Source organism: Vipera berus (assembly GCF_964194415.1).
Source record: "Vipera berus genome assembly, chromosome: 7".
Taxonomy (NCBI): domain Eukaryota; kingdom Metazoa; phylum Chordata; class Lepidosauria; order Squamata; family Viperidae; genus Vipera; species Vipera berus.
In genome coordinates this window covers 27779784-27802296 of record NC_138209.1, presented here as the reverse complement: position 1 = coordinate 27802296, position 22513 = coordinate 27779784, and the positions used below count along the sequence as shown (strand labels likewise).

Here is a 22513-nt window from a genome sequence, read left to right as displayed (position 1 = left end):
ATAATTTAAGCTACTCGATACTCTTATGTTTGCCATGTCTATGTAAGCAACACTGAGTAACATACTCAACTTGGCAATAGAATGTTTACAAGATGCATTGATATTATGCATACAGCAATAAAGTATTGCATTCTTATAGTGTAGCTGAAGCTTAAAGGTGGCACCAATTTTTAGGAAAATTGGCTACTGCAAAGATAATGTATAGGGTTATTTTTTAAAGTTTTTAGAATGAGTAAATCTCTATTAAAGCAGTGTCCTTATCAATATTAGCCATAAAGATAGTTAAATGCTGGGTAACTTTTAAAAAAATGTCAGACAAAATACACACACACACACACACACACACACACACACACACTAAAAAAAATTAACTAATCAATTGGTTTGGACACAAAAGCTCCTTCTCAATTTGTAGATTTATTATATGATCATTCAGCTTCATTCAGTTATGATTTATTATAACCAGAGGTTTATTCTTTGTAAACGTATTTGAACTGTTGCTTCCATTTCATATATCCATTTTAAGTACATTGGTTGCCCAAAAATTCTGGTAATGGAAACAGGGTGTATGTATTTGATTTTCTATAATACTCTTATTCTGGCAACTCACTGCATCAACTACATCTGTTTGAGGAGATCCAGTAAGGATATGAGAAAATAACACTAGGAAGAAAAAAAAATATATAATTGCAATATTATCTTTAATGTCATGTGAGACACCTAAAAGATGGGTAGTGTTTTGTACATCAACATGTGCAATAGTTTTTTTTTTAAAAAAAACCAACAAGTTTTATTAGTTTTTCAAATTGCAACCTATATCAGTGATGGCGAACCTTTTAGAGACCGAGTGCCCAACCTGCAACCCAAAACCTACTTATGTATCATTGGGTGTCAGGTGTGCGTGGCCCATTGGGTGGGGATGGCCCATTGGGTGGGCGTGGCTGTGATGGTAACGGCAGACTGGGTGGGACTAAAAAGTTAAATCAATCAATTCCAACTTTGCAAGAACTTTTTTTCTTGCGAGATTGATTGATTGATTGATTGAACCTTTTTTTTGCACATGGCGGCAGAGGCCTAAAGCAAAAAGGTTTTATAAAATCCAGCTGAAGGCCTAGGACTGGGGCGACAGCGCACGTGCCCACAGAGAGGGCTCTGTGTGCCGCCTGTGGCATGCGTGCCATAGGTTCGCCACCACAGACCTATATATTTAGAAAGCATCATGATACCTGGGTAGTCATCAGTTGAGTAACAGAATTTTCAATACATAGTTCGGGTTACATTATCATAGCATCCTTCTCTATTTCCCTCAACATTCAATACAACATATTTAAACTAAAAAATTTCTAGGAATAGCATAGTCAATTAAAGAAGATTTTGTCAATCTAATTTTGATAAGATATATCTATATCCTGTTATTAAATTTTATCTAATTTTGGTGTTAATTATAGTATCCAAGTTTAACCTTTAACATCCCAAATAGTATTCACAACCCAAAGTTCCCTTATCTTACTACACCAAAAAATGCATCATCTAACATACACCCAGTATTTAAATAGCTAGCTTTTCATCTTTATTTATTGATTAGCCTTTGGGCCATATCAAATTGCCAAGTTCCAAAAACAAAATATCACTAAAACTTGATAAAAACAGTTCAAGTGGAACTGGATAAAATACAATTTAAAAAGAAACTAAAACAAAATACAATCTGAAATAAAATCAGGATAGAATACAATGATTTAAGATACAAGTTAAATATACTTAAAATTATATTACAATGTCACCCCTGCGTCTACCCTGAACAATCTTAAAACTACTTTTAAAATTACATTTTTAAATCAAGTGATCTTTCCTACAATCTACCACACTCTGCTGCACCAACTTTGTTCTTATTTCCATCAACTTCACAGCAAATTTGGCAATCCATTTCACCAACTGCAAATTAGAACCTAACAAACAATGATGCAAGAAGCACTCTTTAGACATAGGGGTACTAGTATAAAAGATCCTGCCCAACTGATATTCTCTCAAATCTGAATACAAGGGGCAATCAAAAATTACATGGTACATTGTTCAACTTCCCCCATCCCACATAAACAGACTCTTTCACTTACAGGAATCCCCCTATACCTGCCCCAAAGCATATTTGTTTGAAGTTGGTCCAATCTCAATTTGGTAAAAAAATCTCCTTATAATGGGAGATAAAGGCAAGGTTAAATATTTTTCTATTTTAAAAATTTGTTTATTAGCCGATAACCAGAGGCAAACCTTTGCTACTGACACCTGTGCGATGTCCGATTGTGCACTTATGTCCTTAAATCTCTGTGCAATCCAAAATCGAATCTGCCTATGATCATGCTGCTGCCAGTTTAACGGAATACCAAAGCTAGATATCTGCTTCAAAACTCTTGATATCCAATTATTTTTGTTACTTGAAATAATCTGATCCATTAGTGCTAGCTTAGGTAACCTCCCTTCCTCCATCTCAAATATTCTGAGCCAATAATAAATGGTCTTCAGCATGGCCCTAGTGCCGATCGCATGGACTCCCGTTTCTGCCCTTACAACGCATGCTGGGGTTCCAGGGGACACTGCCAAAATTCTCCTCAAGAACTTATTTTGAGGAATTTCCTGCCCAGGCAGCTTAACTAATCCCCATATTTCTGCCCCATAGGTAAGTATTGGTTCAATTTTCACTTGAAAGACCTTTAGTACTGGGGTTAATGAAGATGGAGTTTTCTCTAAAATAAGTTTGTTTAATTGGGCCATCCGAGCCACAGCCTTCTGAGCTCCGGCTTTTACATGCTTATCCCATTTACCATTTGTCTGGAATACTAGCCCTAAATAGGTAAATGACTGAACTTGTTCTATTCTTCTACCATTTAAAACCCATCTCCTCATCTTTTGTTGCCTGCTAAATATCATTACCTTTGATTTCTCTACATTGTCAAACAATTTTTATACAATAAGCTGCCAACCTCCCTAGTGACCTTCGTAGCCCCACCTGTGAGGCCGACAGCAAAATTATATCATCGGCATATAACAAGCAATTTACCTGTCTTATTCCTATACTGGGCCCATGAAGTGATAAGTCTTCCAAACATTTTGGAAAATCATTTAAATATAAATTGAAAAGTGTTGGGGCTAGAATGCAACCTTGTCTTACGCCCTTCTTAATTGGAATAGCATTTGTTACCGATCCTGTTTTGTTCACTCGAACTCTTACCTGGGTTTCCATGTATAACAATCTAATTAAATATAGCAGTTTCTTTTCTATTCCCATGGCCTCTAATTTATCCCATAGAATTGATCTATCAACTGTATCAAAGGCTGCCTTCAGATCTATAAATGCCACATACAAAGGTTTTTTCCAAAACTTAAACTTTGTTATTAGATGGTCCAACACGAAACAATTGTCCATTGTAGATCTTCCGCTCCTGAAGCCAGACTGTTCTTCAGCTAGAATATTGTTTCTCTTTATCCAGTCTTCTAATTTATGAACCAAATACTTAGCATAAATTTTTGCTGAAATATCAATTAGACTAATTAACCAGAAATTATCTGGATTATCTCTAGAGCCTTTTTTATGTAATGGAACAATTATTGATGTATGCCAACTGGCAGGAATTTGCCCTGTTATATTAATAAAAGTAAAGAGACCCGCCAGGACAGGCGCCCACCAGGCTATGTTATTAGGCTTCTACCTAATAACCATTATTTCATATCCTAAGTTACCAATCGGAGAGTCTATATTTATCAATTTACTTCTACTTATACATAACCAAAATTTTAACATCAAACATAGGATCCATGTCAAATTTCCATTATATCAATATATAAATTTATGATATTTGAAATAAGCTTAGAAAATACTTAAACACATTTTAATTCTATCTCATGAATATTTTCTATTTCAGATTCTAATAAGTCACTAATTGCTAACAAAATGACCTACGATAATTCTCTAGGAATTCATATTTTAAATCTAACTCTAGGTGTTTTTTTTTGCCAGTCGGGTTTCCAGACCCAGGGCTTTAAATTGCCAAGTAGGTCTTCATTTGCTCACATGTATATTATTTACACCAGAGGAGGCCATCCAACCATCAGCAATATACAAAAGTTGAACCATTTATAGTCATTATATTGTTGCCATGTTAATTCCACTCTCTTTATTTGCTCTGACATCTCTGTCTGCGGTTCAGTCTGGATTCTTCTTCCATATGGGTTGATCTGTTTCGAGTAGAAAATCTTATCCAATTTTATATTTAGTAACTGACTGTCCAAGCTTTCCACAGGTTTTCTTTATTGGTCTTTGGCTTCCTCTATATTGGCATCACTATCTTGCATGTAGTGTACTTCTGAAATTGTAGGCTCCTTAGAGAGGGTCTGAAGTTAAGTATTAAGTTTTTCCCTAGTTTGTTGTTGGTCTTTAAGTAGTGGTTCCTTGTACTTTAAAAATTGTAGGTTCTTTGAATAAAGTCAGGTTTTGGATATTAGTTTTTTCAGTACTTTGTTGTTGTTGTTGCTTATATTTCTCTGTCTCAATAGTAATAACTTCCAATTTTGTTATATTCTGAAGTGTAAATTCTTTAGTTGCAGTCTGGGTTTCAATTTGTGACTTGAGGTTGGCATGTAAATTATTAAATCTGGAGACAGACATCTCAGTGACCCTGTAGATTGTTACAAGTATAAGGTTATAATCAAGCGAGGTTTGTGGTTGATCCTTCTCCATTTTGTAATAGTTATAAATAGTCCTTGGTGGAGGCTATTTTTCAAACAAAAATCAGTAAGAGTCCACCTCCACAAGTCTAAGCCAAATTCATCTCCAGCTGTTTCAGGTTTTTATCTTAATGCCAAGGTCAGTCCAAAATGTAAGCAAGCTTGTTTGCCAATAGTATTCACTAGATATCCCCAGAGTACTTCAAATCCTTTTCAGACGGTGTCTTTTTATTTATTTCTTTTTTGTCCCCTTTTTTAGACTAATAGGTAGAATAGTCCATTTCTGTAAATATAGGGCCAAAAGTAGAAAGGCAGTAAGTCCAATTAATCAGTATAATTTAGTACAAGGCTTTTTCTTTTCTCTCCCAATGTAGACAAAGGCCGCTCTTAAGGAGGGTGGGGGAAAAAAACCCTTCCCTCTCCCCTCACAAGGGGAAGCAAATTCGGAAAGCTTTTGGCAGGGAAAGTAGACAATTAGGAAAAGAAGAAGGCAATTCTCACCCAGTTTTCAAGTGCTTTCAAGTGCTTTGTTGTGCTTTTGGCTTCGGCAGGAAATGGCTAAACGATGGGCCATGGGAGTGGCCGATCCTTTCTTCTTCAGTTCAGAGAGTAGCTCCAAGCCAATGGGAGGGCCGCCGCCCTTCTACCGCCAACTGGAAGAACTCTCCCCTGCTCATCGCCCCTCCAGGGTGACTTTCGACCCCTTTACAGGGGCCCCCAATGAAGAAATCCAGGCAACGCGAGGAGCGATTCCCTCGCGCGTCTGGCTGCACCGAAATCCAGAAGCGGAAGCCCCACATGTGCAATAGTCTTAATACTAACTAGTCTTTAGATTTAAATAATATAGCCTATAAAAATATAAAAATGTAATTGCTTTGCTTGATTGCCAAATGGTACTATTCTTAAATTATATTCTGTAATTCATGTAAGTCAGGTTTACTGACAGAAGTAATTTTTATACCCATAAATTAAAATTGTCACTAAAAATCATAATTAAAGATAGATTTTACCCATTCAAACATAATACTGAATTGCATTATTTTTAAAAATATGAGCAAAAATGTTTACATCTGAATGAAACTTATCGTCCCTATGCTTCTTTAGACTGTGGTCAAGAGCTGCATTTTTAATTAAAAGTCAAGGGGAAACTTAAACATTTAATTAATTAATTAATTAATTAATTAATTAAATTCATTAACTATTAAATGAAAATATTAAATAATATAAATATAAAACTATTTTACAAGATACTTAAGATTCCTAATAATAACTTTGTAATGTTCTTCATTTTATATACTCATCTGAAATGCTTCACATAATTAAAAAAAATCTGTGTCATTAATTTGATGTGTTAAAATGCTAAAATAAGCTATTCAAATTGAAACTGGTTAAATATCCAAACAGTTGAACAAAATTTAGAATATGAAGATTTCATCATAGCTGTCTATTATACTAAGAGCACAGTATAGTGTACCTATCTTTCTCCTAATTACACTGTGGTATAGAAAATAATCTAGAAAATAAATATAATAAATATTTAACTGTTATTATTGCTTGTCTGTTTCACATATTTTTCAAGGTAGAAAATGTATTCTATTTGCTGTTATTAATATTTACCATAATGAAACATTATAAAAATGTTTACAAAAACAGATTAGGGAAAGCAATTAATTCTTCTGGGAATTCTATCAGTTCCTTTTAACAATCACTTCATGAATGGAAATACCTTATATTTGTAATTGCTTTAGGAAATGATTTCATTGCAAGTAAATGGTGTAAAATTGGTCTTTCTTCCAACAAGTGAAAACTACTTTCCATTTAATAAGCAGAAAACCACATTCTCTGCATTGGCCCCAGTGGTTAACGATGTTAGAGGCCCAGTGTATCAGATTCTAAATCCACTCTTGACATGGGTCAATGGATCAGTGGTCTTCCAGATACCACCCTCAGGGTCAACTATGGCAAGAACAGTTTCCAAATAGCTGAGTGCAATACTAGGTCATCAGATTATAGACAAGGTCAGCCTAGAGTTACTAGAGCAAAAGCAGAAAAAATGAAGCAAGAATTAAGCTATTATCACCTCAGACCTTGTGAAAAACAGCACAGCTATGCATGCTGAATATTTGTATACAGGCATGTGAATTATTCTAAAACAAGATCACAGTAAGATTAACACAAAACACCTCTTTAAAATAAACTCTAGAAATATATGTGAGGGTATCTTATGCACAAAAGAAATAGGTGACAAATAAAGTTAACAAACAAACAATCAAACAAGAGAAATGGGAATATTTAAATATATTTAGTTTAAAAATATATTGGATTTAATAGAAAAGAAATGAAACAAATTGTTCTTGGTTTAACTTTAAATTCTCTAACCAAATGTCACACAAATCTGAATATCTTAATTATGAATGCAAATACATTTTACAATATAATCTAAAAAAATTATGTCCATATTATTTCTAGAAGAACTAACAGACATTAGTATTCAGAAAGATTCAAAGGTATCTTTTGCTATAAATAATAGAGCAAAAATCTTGCCCACAGCTGTCTTTTCTAAAATCATTCCAATTATTAGATCCATTATTTTTCAGACAAATTAGTAAACAGGTTTGTTCTAATATGCCATTAATGATATAGCTTTGGTTGCATTTACATCAATGCTCAATTCAGTAAAATAGTCAGTAATCTAGTGTAAGTAAAATATCATCAAATTTATGATATAAATTTAGAATTACAATGACTTTGAAGACACACAAGCATATTTCCTCTTTTCCTTTAATTACAGCAGCTATACCTTTTGAGGCTTCTACTTCAGCCTATAAAAGAATGCCATTGCTTTAAGAGTCTAATGAATAAGCTTTTCAAAGCAGTGGAATGATTTTTCAGGTTCTTGCAGAAACTTGCAAAAGTTCATAGCTGCTTTAATTTTTTTGCAGTATAGTTCTGTTTGTGTTTATGTGAAATCCAAAGGAATTCTAAATCATTTCCAATAATCCAGCTCAAGGATTATTAAGTGCCATGGAGCATTTCTGGTATAGCATTTCTACATAATATTTTATATCTCTCTGAATGTTTCAGAGGAAAAAAGAAAATCTGAAAGCAATTTGAAGAATGAAGAAACACAAGTTTCCTGTTTCTCCTCCTCTTTCCCAATGCCAGTCACTGCTCTGGAAATAACTTTTCTTTTTGTAAATGTCTCGGGGAGTTGTTAGAAATTTACACCGACTAAATAAAGAAAGGACAGATCCCCTGGAGGAAATGTGGTAACTAAGAGTCAACAGTGACATAATGAAATTTAATTATATCAATAAAAATATAAATTGAAAATCAATTTGTCAAATTAAAAAACAACTATGTTTTCTATTAGTATTAAAGAATTCCATGGTTACTTCTAATAATATAATTTCACATTTTCCTAAATTAAGACTTTACGACTTGAAGATCTTTTTCCCAGAAAACAAATCACAGAACCGCAAATAAGTTATCTCTCCCTCCCTCCCTCTCTCTCACACACACACATACACACAATCTCCAACTTCTTTTAAAGGTTTGTATCAAGCTGAACCTTTAGTGTTTGCTTTGAAAGTTTTTAGTGTTTTCCTTTTTATTCCCCTCTGTTTTATTTGCTAAATAGTTTATGCCCTACAGTGTATTGTTCATGCAACTATTTTTGTAGATGACACTTTATATATATATCCTTAGAAGAATGAAAGGCAGGATATAATCATGTCAGTTAATGATAAGTGAAGTTCCAAGACTTGCTCAAATCTTATGTCAATCTAGTCTAGGGCCTCTGTAAAAATGAATAATATACATTTAAATTCTGCCCTGCCTGCTGGTCACATTCATATTGCGGCGTGCAGCTATTCTTATAGCCATTTGCTCTTGCTTTGATGATGTCAGCAGATGACTGATGAAAGCTCAGTGATTAAAAAGATTTTTTCTTCATCCCGGAGATCATTAGCTTTTATTGGATTTTAAATGTATGTACCTGGGATGCAAGTATATATATATATATATATATATATATATATATATATATATATATATATATATATATATATATATATATATATATATATATATATATATATATATATATATATATATATATATATATATATATATATATATATATATATATATATATATATATATATATAGCATTGCAGCATAACAATCAGCTGTTGTTAATAATGTGACAATAGAATCTGCAATACAGATTCTAGTCTGAGTAGATAGTACATGAGAATCTTCTTACAAGTCAAAAATTAGCTCCTCACTATACTTGACCTATCTAATCTGAGCCAAATCCAAACTTGAAAATATTGTATAGATTATATCAAAGCAGGGGGCCTAGTAGTTAAGATACTGGGCTTGTCGACTGGAAGTTCAAGATGCAAGGACTGCATGACAAGTTGAGCTCCTGTCCTTGCCCCAGTTCCTGAAAATCCATAAAGGAGAGGAAGGAATTTTTTAGTATGCAAACTATGGGCAGTGCAGATTCAGGTGAAGAGAATATTTTTCCTCTGAGACTTTTTAGTGACGCTGTCTGGATGAGGTAACTAAAGAACGGTGTGGATTCTGATAGTGATGATATTGTATAATCAGTACTATTCTTTTTTTACAATTTATCTGTGAGCAAGAAAGATAACATACATGATCATTAGGACCCCAGCTGGTTATCCAGGCTAACAGCTAAACATGGCAAAATGTGTGCATTACTAAGATTAAGATTATGTGAACAATGAAAGCAGAAGACAAGTATAGCTGTCATTATAAAACAAACAAAATTCTTGGAACAAGCAGGAAAATAAATCACTAGCAAAACCACAATAGCTTTCCTTCAGTTAAAATAATAAGTGGTTTAATTCTGCTCTGGTCCAGCATTGACAATAATTTAAGACTGGTATTAGACAGGCCAATATACCTGTGTGATATTCAAAGAGCTACAAAACTTCAGTTCACGTTTAACTTTGGAGACTGTTTAATTTTAATATAATAGAAGCCTTGCAAGATCTAAAAGGCCTTCCTGATTGGCTTGTCCATGCTTACAAGCTTCCTGTCGCATATAGACAATTCTATAGAGATGGTGGAAAAAGCTTTCTGCTATAGCAGTTTAGATCCAAATGGCTATTTTAGAGGAAGTTTTGAATGTATAGCTTTTGACCTAAAAAAAAAAGCATCATTGACCTTAGGCTATTAAAACATGATTCAATCTACATCTTAATCCTGAAGTTGATGAATCAGTTCTGTACTTTGATGAGAACATCATGTCATTCTTTTATGATATCATGTTTAATTTTTTTCAAGTAAACTATATCACTAAATGGCTACTTTGCCCTTTTGGAAAATTCTATTAGAGTTCAAAGGCACATGAATTAGATTTGCTTGACTTTGTGACAGATGTCCACCTTTGCCATTTTGCTAGTATTTTGGGTCCTAATGGTTGTTCATTAATCTCAGTATATGTTATATTCCATGTAATAGTTCAAAGATGTTTAGGGACTAGGGAAGATATCTATTCTTTCTTTTACAACAAAGCTGAGGAATAATCTATCAGTTTTAAAAGATTTCAGTGTCAGTGATTTCACTGAATATTACCAGCCCACAGGATTCAACTGGAGTTATTTCTAAGTTCTCGATAGCTATACAGCTAGAGTAAGCAATTCTATTAAATTATAAATATTTAAATATTAGTCCTGCATGTTTAAAACACAAAGGATAGTTCAATTACCAGTTTCTTACTTGAAAGTGATAGAATCATTTCAATAAGGGACCTCTTATATTCTTCAAAGTTCTATACATTGGTAGCACTTTATATAAATAATCATCATTACATTCATTGTAGCATTGTGCTTTACCTTGATATCAGATGTGTCACGTTGAGAATTGCGCCATGCCCTTGAAACTGATGAGAAAGCTCTATCTGCATGATCAAACTTTCCACCTTGCATGTTTAAGAAAAATGTTGTAAAAGGCTCCTAAAAAACATGATTAAGAAAGGAAGATGAAATACCTTGTAAAACAGCAGCACTTTTCTTTTTTGTATATTTCTAATACAGGTAATCCTCAACTTACAACCATTTGTTTAGTGAGCGTTCAAAGTTACAATGGTACTGAAAAAAGTGACTTATGACCATTTTTCACACTTATGACCACTGTGGCATCTCCGTGGTCTTGTGATCAAAATTTAGGTCCTTGTCAACTGGTTCATATTTATGACAGTTCCAGCGCCCCAGGGTCATAAAATGGGTCAAAACTCAATTAATAACATACATTTTGGGCTCAACTGTGGTCACAGTTTGAGGACTACCTGTACTTCACCTTGTCTGAAAAGAATAATATGTTTTGTTTGTGGAAAGAAGTAAAAATAATAATCTGAGTTATTCATTTCAAAAATATGTAAAGAGAATCTTACATTACAGTGTTGGAGGGTTGCTGGAAAATCTGAGTTACAGATTTTATGTATTTTTTCTATTATTCCATTAGTGCATCCACTACAGTTATAATTCAACATAACATTAACATACACTTAACTGTATATAGAACAGGAATTAAAGAACATCTAGAGATGTAACCAAGAGATTTCAATAGCTTTGACATAATACAAGCAATCTCTGAGTAAGATATTAGCAGAATTGTTATTCAGCTAAATCTTCCTAATGAATATTATGCATGCACATGTAACCTTCCTGCATATACAGTTCACAATTAAGAGAGAAAAATGTTAACAACTGAAAAAATCTCCTCTTCGTCAAAAGATACCTAAGCACATATTAGACAATAATTGCCTGAAATTAGCTAAGTACCATAAATTACTGCTAGGATTTATGTCTGCTTGTATGAATCTAACAAGGCTTAATTAATGACATCTTGTTAATGCTTTACCAAAGAAATTAGTTTCTATCAGGTAAATCATAATCCCAGTTTATTTTACAGAAACTTGGTTCATTTCATCAATATATCAAATCTGTCCAATTGCATGTTATCCGCAAGTATATATTATTTGAAAAATTCCATTATATCTGCAGAAGAAGATTACATTCCAGGTTAAATAATGGTCATACAACCAAATTGCAGTTTTAAACAGGAAAAAAACACCAAAGGCTATTCTACTTTTTTTGTACATACATTTTTATGAAGTATGATCACTTTATTTTTCATGATCTAAAACAAACTTATTCAGTTGCATGATTCCACATAAAATATTGAACTCCCCTTGTTTAACCATTAGGTACCTACTTTACTCATACACAGAAAAACATTCTAAAATGCACTTACAATTCTTAACAACCAAGTGAGTGCAAAACTGGCTGTTGAATAATGAGTGCCATAATGAAACTTTGGAACTTGATCATCTTCCCATGTTTCGTAGCGTTCGGCAAAGAATGCAGCTCTTTTAGGATTAAGAGCACCAATAGGCTAGGAAGAAGAAAAAGAACACAGTTTAATGTATCATTTCATCAGCAGTTGTGGTAAAGCAATAAATACATCATTGGATTATTATTACAATTTAATATAATGAGGTATAAAACATAGAACTATGTAGGTGCAAAATATGTGAAATATCAAACAGCAAGATAACAATTTCAGGAATATAAAATTGCATTTATTTAATTGGATTATTTACTCTAATAATTCTTTATTACTACTGCAAATTTTACAAAAGGAAACATACAAGGAGTATTTGGTCCTATGTCTCTTAAATATATTGGATTATTTCCTCTGACATAATTCCACTTCAATATGTTCACAATAGTTTAATAGAAAAGTTTTACAACATGAGCATACCAATTCATATGGTTCCAAAGGCCATGTATTATAACCTATTGGTACATTTCTTACTAGGAAATGTCTCCAACAGAAGTATAGAAGTATATTTGACCAGAGCTTCAGTGGAAGAAGGTATGAATAAAACATATTTTAAACATTTTATCCAGTTTCTAGTTATGGAATACTAATATAGAAAATAAGACTTTAATACTATTGATAACATTAAATTGAACAAAATAAAAAACCCAGATTTTCTTTCCCATTGATAGACTTATTTCTGATAATCATTTTTGCTCAAAGATGTTTTGATATGCTCAAAAGTTTTTCTGTCACTTCTTATATACTATATTTAACGTTAACCTTACTAAATGATAGAACAGTGAGACCTAATGCCTAATAGCTGCACTTTTCTTTTAAAATTAAGAACTGAAAACCCTAAACAACCAAAAATGGCACATGACAGAATTTGTTATAACAACAAATCCATCTTGTGAGAAAGGCTGAATGAATAAGTGGCATTCGTGGCTTAAAATATGCATCCAGTTAACATAGAAATATGCTATTAATATGAATATTCCTTAATATAACTAATTTTTCTTCCCATAAATCCCAGTTATTTAGCATGAATACAGTGAACTATTAAGTGCTGGTAGTAATACAGCTCATGCAGTCATGACAATCTGCCAAAAGGTGGAGCAAATATTTTGAAAACCTGTTCATAGAAATCTGCTTTATATTCAAGAATCTCAGCATTTTCACTTGGAAAGATCAAGCAGACAGTAGATTTGCTAAACATGTCCATCTTCATAAAATATTAAAGCTGTAGCACTGCCATGATTCTTTAGGAAATATGGTGGTATAAAATATAAATTAACATTAAATTATTTAATAATATTTTAGTGGGTCTCAATACGTACTTCTTTGCCTTAACTGTGTATCTTGACTTTCTAATATGAATAACACTCAACGTATACTATAACTGTAAGACTGAAACTTCATCAGGATAATAAGGTATAGTTATATAAACCATTCACTAGTTTTGATGATATCATGACACATCAATAATGTTTACTTAATTGTATAAATCACTTTATTTGCCACCCCATAATTTTTATATTTTGATACAAGAAAAATCAGCCAAACTACACAGAACAATCAAATTACATAGAACAAATTCTTTATTACAGCCATAAGATCAGCCATCAGGTGTGTGTGCGTGTGTGTGTATTAAAAAAAACAAAAAATACATTTATATACCTTTTCAGTCCCTAGGAAAGGTAGAGGTACAGAAGGCGTTAAGAATCAGGTAACCCAGAAGGATGTATTCAAACAACAGTCAGACATGAGAAATGATAACTAGAAGTCAAGCTCTCTGCCAGGGAATTTCAGCAGTATAGGATAGATAAACTCTTTTGGAGATTCCCTTTAGAAAGGACAATGAAAAGCTACATGGTTCAAGGGCACTACTGAGATGTTTCCACAAGGACATTAATGTTATTGTGGGGGAATATTTTTGTAGTGCCCCATCAGGACCACAGAAGGCAATGTATTCTGCCTCGCTAAAGTGAAGGTCTGGCAAAATTTTGGGACAATGATAGAGACCAGGTATTAGGCTGATGATACTCATTTGAAAAGACCAGATAAAAGACCAGATTTGACATTGTATTTTGATGCATGCTGTTTGGTTTGGTTAAAAGAGTGGGTGAACCTTCAGAATAAGAGACTGCTTGATTTGGAAGCCCATGAATTAAGGTTTGGATGGTATGGGTATTTATGGTACGATAAAGTTAAAATAAATGTTGATTTTAATAATCACTTTATTAGACGTGCTATATTAAGAGTTTGGGAAAAAAATATAAAATAAGGTTTTTTATGAAATTGCCCCTATGGGTGTCCCCCCAAGAAGATTTTTTAAGAAAAGAAATGCTGTTGAAACTGGACTGATAAATGAATGGTAAAATAGTATCTTTCAATTCTGGAGACCCCATTCTCGAGTCTAGGGAAGAATTAGAATTAGAAGGTCACACTTGTCACTGGTTTACATATCAACAAATGAAGGAAAGATTTAAATTAAGACAAAAATGGCCATGGTTTTGAGTTCAATAAAAATGAATGGGAAATCCTGCTATGTGGTAGCAATGATCATATAATTGCCAAGGTCTATAAAACGTTATTAAAATTGAATTTGGAAAATGAACATGTAAAACACTGTACGATACAGTGGGCAAGGAATTTGGGGTATAATGTGATGTTTGAACAATGGGAGAATATGTGGATAAAAGGTTTAAAATTCACATTAAATTATAACCTAAAAGAAAATTTCTACAAAATGATTTATTGCTGTTATTTAACACCAGATAAGTTATCTAGAATGTATAAAAGTATTTCAAATGGAAATACATTTTGGAAATGTAAATGTAAAGAAGGGACTTTTTATCATTTATGGTGGACATGTGATAAGGCAAAGAAACATTGGAGTAGGATTCATATATTAATGCAGAAAATACTTAAAGTGAACATAAAGATTAAATCAGAAACTTTCCTTCTGGGCCTAATGGAAAGAGAACTGGAAAAAAAATTGGAACTCTGATTTTATATACGGTGACTGCAGCAAGACTGTGCTCTATACACAAAAGTGGAAGGATGCCTCAATTCCTACTATGGACAAATAGTTACAAAAACTGATGGACTTAGCAGAGATGGCCAAATTGACTGTGCTGATAAAAGAAAAGAATATAAGTACTTTTGTTTCTACTTGGAAACCGCTTCTGGACTTAGGGCTTGAGGTGGAAAAAATGGTATCGTGATTTTGGGTTTTACCAATTGGACTGATTTGCTGATACAGAAATGACTAGTGCAGGGGTCTTCAAACTTGGTCCTTTGATGACTTGTGGACTTCAACTCCCAGAGGTCCTCAGGCAGGCACGCTGGCTGAGGAATTCTGGGAGTTGAAGTCCACAAGTCATCAAAGGACCAAGTTTGAAGACCCCTGGACTAGTGCATACTACTATAGAAATGTAAAAAGTTGAGATTTGATTTTAATGAGAAAGAGCCGGAAGTCAGCGCCTTTTGTTTCTTCCCCCCTCTTTCTTCATACCTTTTTTGTTTTCTCTTTTTCTACTGTTGTCCCCTACTATTTGCTTTTGTATTTTCATATTTTATGTTATAAATGAATAAAACTTAATAAAAAGAAAATACCAGATAAATATATTGGGGACTAGACTTCAATGGATTTGAAATCAGTATCCCAAATATGCTTTTTAAAACCTGAGCATTTTCAAAACCTAATGAAAAATAGTTCTTCAAGAAGTATCCTAAGGAGTGAGACTTCCAATAACTTCTTTTAAACAGGCTGACATAATGTGGAAAGTACTGGAAAAAAAGATAACTTTAACCATATATTAGAATGATTTCTAACCCCATAATAAGTGATAAATAACTATATACATACAAAATTTTTTTCATAAAAGCTAATATATGGCTAACTAAATCTATCAATACAAAACAACTAAAAATCAAATATGCATTAAAGCTGATTTTTGTATCATCTGACAAATTTTGACTTCTGCTATGCAAAACTTGTCAACATTGTATGTTGTGGTAGGATTAGTGTCTAAAAGTAGCAGGGAACTATAAAATTGTTATGTGCACCTTAGCTATTTATACAGTATCTAGTAGAAATGTTTTTGTAATAAAGGCACTAATGCCTCTTGAACTTTTGAAGGTATTTCCACAAAATCCTATGATAATGGGTTGTATATGATATCATTTGCAGATTTTGACATATCATATGTGAGAATTTCAGTGATCTAATACTTAGAACATAGCAATTAAAAATGAAGTACAAATTAGTAGCAGACATAATACAATTAACTGTTATTTGATAATGCAACTTTATTTTGTTAAATTTATTTCTTCCTTCATATACTATCACAACTAAACAGGCCTTTTAAAACATATCCTGGTAGGAAATTTGATAATTTTTAAAAATTTTAATGAATATTCCTTTTACCAAGGAGTTGAAAGAGAAGGAAAAAATACCTTACTCAGATTTTAATTATTTTATTTATTGTCAATGAACTTTATAAAAACTACTTAATTTTTGCTCTGGCTTTTTGTTTATAAAAAAGATATTAGAGTGGATGAGTTGCTTTTGCTTTTTTGGTGCAGCAACTACATAACACTAAAGCTTTTCAAATGGATGCTTTTAACTGCTCTTGTTTTTATTAGCTCCAAATGACCACTATAGATCAATAGTTATAAAATTACATCTGCTGAATATAAAGCTAAAACCAGTTAGAATTGATTTAACTCTCTTTTGAAAAAAGAATAAAAGTATCATATGCTGAGCAAGAATCTACCATATTGATTTTTAATCCTCTTTTTTTTAACACCAGATTTCAAGAACCTTGCAATAGGACAACTATCAAACCATTCCACATTTATTTGCAGACAAATTAGGAAAAAAATATCACCAAATGGGGGAAGGGCTTAGTAATAAAGGACTATAAGACTGTGCAGTGACAATGATACACTATCAGCTTACTCAGAGAAGTTACAGTGGGAATACACATTGAATTATACATTGCACAAATGCACTGATTTATTGTGGTAATAACATCCACCTCATTAAAAGATTCTGCTTTGCTGCATTTGGAAGGCTACATATTGTTTTCTACCATAAATTAATGGCAGTACACAGAAGACTGTGGAACCCTTGTAACAATAGATCTGTAATGACAGTGCTCTATATCACTGCTTTCTCAGCAGCTTCATAATAAAATGGAGACAGTGTACTGGGCTAATACATTCTACTATGCTTATCCATATTTTCCTGACAACGGCTATGGGATTTTCTAAATAGTTAACTAATTGTTAGCCATTCCAAGGGAAAGCATTACATTCTAAAATCTTCTCCATGAAAGCTTCTTTTTCTTTTTGTATCATGTTTTAAAATGAGCAGATAAATAGTGCTCTGCTTAATTGAATCTGAAATGGTATTATTTTCTATGGGTGCCAAAACTGGGAAATTCCCAGTTGTGATGCATTGGCCATAAATGAGGTTATGCAAAGCGTGCTACAATTGTAGTTCATCTACCCAGGAGAATGGCATTCCCTGAAAAAATAGCCAACTTAAAGCAGACCTTTGACCTATAGTACTGCAATAGATCTTACTTATTGTCGCAAAGGATGCAGCAATTACAAAGATGCAATTAGAGTTAGATGCAGCTAACAGAGCTCAAGAATTTTAAAGCCAATATTTGTCATGGACTTTTTTAAAGTTCTGCCAAGAGAAATTACAGCTAGCTATTGAAATTACCCAAATGTTATCTTTTAACTGTACATATGCCTTGGTTTTTCTTCATATCATCTAACTCTTTCACTGTATGTAGGTACTGTACATATCTGATAATTATATTTGTTGAGGGTTCACTATTTAAGCTGGGTTTCATCATCAGATTTGGAAAACAAAATAACATAGCAAAAAAACCAAAATAAACCAAGCAGCCAAAGCAATACAGACAAGCAGAATGCATATATAACATGCCAACTTCATGATACAAAAATCATTATTTGCCCCATATTTAATCTAATCACACTGCAAAAAATAAAGTTAGTTTGGTTTCCAAAATGAGGACTGATCCTAACATTGTTATCCAACTGAAAAGATGTTATTCCTTATATTCACCTAGCCTAAGTGAACTTGAAGACATTATAATGTATTGCTTACTCATTAAACCATCAGGATATACAACAATAAAGAGTATCACACAAATGCACCTTGGTTCTTTCATTCTTCCAGAAACATCTGGTCCTCAGGACATTCCAGTAAATGCTATTATGGTTAATGATCATTGGATTACTTTGGGCTATGCTGAATGATCCAATGTCCAAACCATATTTGTTCCATTGTATTTTCTGAAACTCAAGTCTACCACTGGACATGAACTCTGCTACATTCCCACACATCCTCTCATTTTTGAAACCCTGATGAAAATGTACTAATGATTAGTAATTTTTAAACTATGAATCATTTTGCTTGTGATCACAGTATGCCTTTTATAGCACATAAAATTCTCCCTACCCCTTTTAAAAGATCAATTGGTACTTACTATTGCATTAATAAATACAATATATACGGTAATATCCTAAAAGGTAAAGGTTCCCCCACACATGCGTGCTAGTCGTTTCCGACTCTAGGGGCCGGTGCTCATCTCCGTTTCAAAGCCGAAGAGCCAGCGCTTGTCCGAGGACGTCTCCGTGGTCATGTGGCCGGCATGACTAGACACCAAAGGCGCACGGAACGCTGTTACCTTCCCACCGTAGTGGTCCCTATTTTTCTACTTGCATTTTTACGTGCTTTTGAACTGCTAGGTCTACACACTGCATAATTCACATTATAAATTATTAGGCATTAGAAGTATAACTTTGTTTTTGTTTATATTGCCTTTACCAGAAGTTTCAAACTGTAAAGAAATCTCATTGCAAAAGTTGTGACACAAAATAAATTCTTACTGGAAGCCATTCAGACAGGAAAGAGTTAAAGGAAATCCTAAATCTGATATGTCACTTAAATCTAACTTGTCAATATAGGTAACGAGCAAAGACAAACAACCCCAGAAAATCAAATGCTAAAGAGCCAATCAGGCATGGAAAGATTTTCCTTTCAGGTTAGCTTTTTAAAAAGATGAAGAGGCAGGTCCATTTTCTCTTTATGCACATTACTCATGGGATGAGTAGGAGTCTCTTCCCAGTTTGATTTAAAGCCAGATAAGCTGAAAAAGCAATCCCAGGAATCTGAGATTGAAGATCCTGAAGAAAAAAAAAATCTATGGAATGGTGGAGCTAGATTTAGATCAGAATTTTAGTTTATAGCATATTAAAAATCTGTTTGCATCCATTATACTTTGGTCTACCTGTTCTCCCTGTGTTTTGTGTACGTGCATATAACTGACTAATATAAAACCTGCTGATGTCATTGTCATTTTGCCTTTTTAGTTATTTAGTTCCTTAATATGAATATGCCTAATAAATACTTGCATCAGCACTCTCATTCTGAAAGGATTTTTAGAACATTCATCCCTTGGTTAAACTACAAAGAGGAAAGAAAACAAGGAGAGATGTCAGCACTTCACTATTCAGCCACACAGAGGACTTCTCTGGGCAAGAGTATGGTTGCAGTATTCACTGAATAATCTCTCCCTTGAAGTGTGGGAGGGGGGGAAAGGATTGTGGGGGGGGGGGAAGCCTAGGAACCCTGCTCAAGAGAGCCAGAAATGCCAATCACATGCAGTTCCATGTGCTTTCTTATAAAAAGAGAGAATGAGAATACATGCTTCCAAACTATATTTAACATCTGTCTTCAATAGAAACATAGAACTGAAAGGCTCATTAAAGCCATCAATTCCAGCTCCTCATTCATTGCAAGAATCAAAATTAAAGCATCCTACATAAATGGCTATCTAGTGTCAATCAAACACATTCGAATAAAGTGAGCAGAACACCTTTTAGGTACTAAAGAAAATGACCATACCAGAGATATATAGAAGCAGCTCTCTAGGGAACGGGAAAGCACAATCACACTTGCAAGATTCTGTTATTAGAGCCAATGTCAATAATGTAGTTTTAGCTTTCCTCTGAAGTTGATTTCTTGGTCTCATCTAACTAGTACAGCAAACAGCTCTACTGATCTGAGGTTTTATTCTAACATTTAATCTTTAATGGTGTGTGGGAACAACTTTGGGAGAGAGGGCAAAGAGATGCAGACAAGGGAATTGCACTTCCAGACTTCTAAGATTCTGTTGACGTAACTTTACAAACAGAATTACCATGTTTCCTGTCTGGTCTACCTCAAAAGGCTGATATAAAACTTTGTTGTTGTTGTTAGCTGCGAAGTCGTGTCTGACCCATTGCGACCCCATGGACAATGTTCCTCCAGGCCTTCCTGTCCTCTACCATCTTCTGGAGTCCATTTAAGCTCACACCTATTGCTTCAGTGACTCCAGCCAGCCACCTCATTCTCTGTTGTCCCCTTCTTCTCTTGCCCTCAATCTTTCCCAGCATTAGGCTCTTCTCCAGTGAGTCCTTCCTTCTCATTAGGTGGCCAAAGTATTTGAGTTTTAGCTTCAGGATCTGGACTTCTAAAGAGCAGTCAGGGTTGATCTCCTCTAGGACTGACCGATTTGATCACCTTGCAGTCCAAGGGACTCGTAGGAGTCTTCTCCAGCACCATAGTTCAAAGGCCTCAATTCTTTGGCGCTCAGCCTTTCTTATGGTCCACCTTTCACAGCCATACATTGCAACTGGGAAGACCATATCAATCTTACAAAGTACATTTCTCCTCCACGTCTCCTTTATGGCCCATGAACTAGGGAGAATTTCTGCTGTGGTCTAAGCTGCCTTTTATATGACCTTCACTTGGCTGCATCTCTTTGCCCTGTCTCCCAAGATCATTCCCACATACCCACTACACAGAGTAAGCCCTTGATCAATGACTGTAATTGAGGCTGGAATGATCGCCATAAGTCATGTCAGTTATTAAGTGGATCAGCACATGATTGTTCCCAATTTTACAAACTTTTTTTGTGATGGCCATCAAGTGAATCCATTGTTGTCAATGGGGAATTTTTGCTGGAAATCAAAATTGCTGGTTTCTGGCAAAAAATATCATAAATCATGATCATGTGACTATACGATGCTGCAAATGACCGTAAATGCAGGTTGGTTGCCAAATGCCCAAAATGTGATCACGTCACCATGGTGGAGGGAGAGGAGAGTCATCAGAAGTAGCCGGAGGGAGGTTGGTTGTAACTTCAAATGGTTGTTAAGTGACTGGTCTATAAACTGAGGACTACCTGTAATCAGTATCTACCATCCTATAACTTTATCCATTATCCTATTTCCTGCAATATGGAACAACAGAGAATAGGATTTGATTTTCCTCTATACATGTATCTGAAGAAGGCTTTTATACCCCCTCACTTTTGTTTTCTAGGGCAATACGTACCCAACCTTTTCAACATATTTTCACAGAACTTAGCTCTTTATGTAGTTCACAACAATAGAAAAACACAGTCTGCTTAAAATAATACTACACAAACATTAGCTGTTGTCATGTTTTAATTGAACATAAGATGGAAACATTCACAGTGCAGGGTGGAAAAAGTATGTGAACCCCTAGCCTAATGACTTCTCCAAGAGCTAATTGGAGCCAGGAGTGAGCCAACCTTGACTCCAACCAGTGTGATGATATTGGATGTGTTGCTGACAGTTGTCCTGTCCTTTAAAAACACACACCTGTTTTGGGTTTACTGGTCTCAAGAAGCACTGTCTGATGTGAACTGTGCCTTGCAGAAAAGAGCTCTCAGAAGACCTACGATCAAGAATTGTTGACTTGCATGAAGCTGGAAAGGGTTACAAAAGTATCTCCAAAAGCCTTGATGTTCATGTGTCCACGGTAAGACAGACTGTCTACAAATGGAGAAAGTTTAGCACTGTTGCTACTCTCCCTAGGCGTGGCCGTCCTGTAAAAATGACTGCAAGAGCACAGCGCATAATGCTTAATGAGGTAAAGAAGAATCCTAGAGTGTCAGCTAAAGACCTACAGAAATCTCTGGCACATGCTAACATTTTTGTTGACACATCTACAATAAGGAAAACATTAAACAAGAATGGAGTACATGGGAGGACACCACGGAGGAAGCCATTGCTGTCCAAAAAAAATATTGCAGCACGTTTGAAGTTTGCAAAAGAGCACCTGGATGTTCCACACCACTACTGGCAAAATATACTGTGGACAGATGAAACCAAAATTGAGTTGTTTGGGAAAAACACATAACACTATGTGTGGAGAAAAAAAGGTACAGCACACCAACGTCAAAACCTCATCCCCACTGTAAAACATGGCGGAGGGAGCATCATGGTTTGGGGCTGCTTTGCTGCCTCAGGGCCTGGACGGATTGTTGTCATTGATGGGAAAATGAATTCCAGAGTTTATCAGGACATTTTGCAGGAA

The 22513-nt window shown here is 34.3% G+C and overlaps 1 protein-coding gene across 4 annotated transcripts in view; it reads right to left on the bottom strand.

The window, feature by feature from the left end:
* LRBA (LPS responsive beige-like anchor protein) overlaps positions 1-22513 on the bottom strand; it is a 370944-nt gene that overhangs the window by 78768 nt on the left and 269663 nt on the right. For all 4 annotated transcript variants that reach the window (XM_081332066.1, XM_081332069.1, XM_081332068.1 and 1 more), the window contains 2 exons: positions 12007-12147; positions 10587-10706 (listed from right to left, as the gene is read on the bottom strand). In XM_081332066.1, the coding sequence (XP_081188192.1) occupies positions 10587-10706; positions 12007-12147 (261 nt within the window). The remainder of the gene's footprint in view (positions 1-10586; positions 10707-12006; positions 12148-22513) is intronic.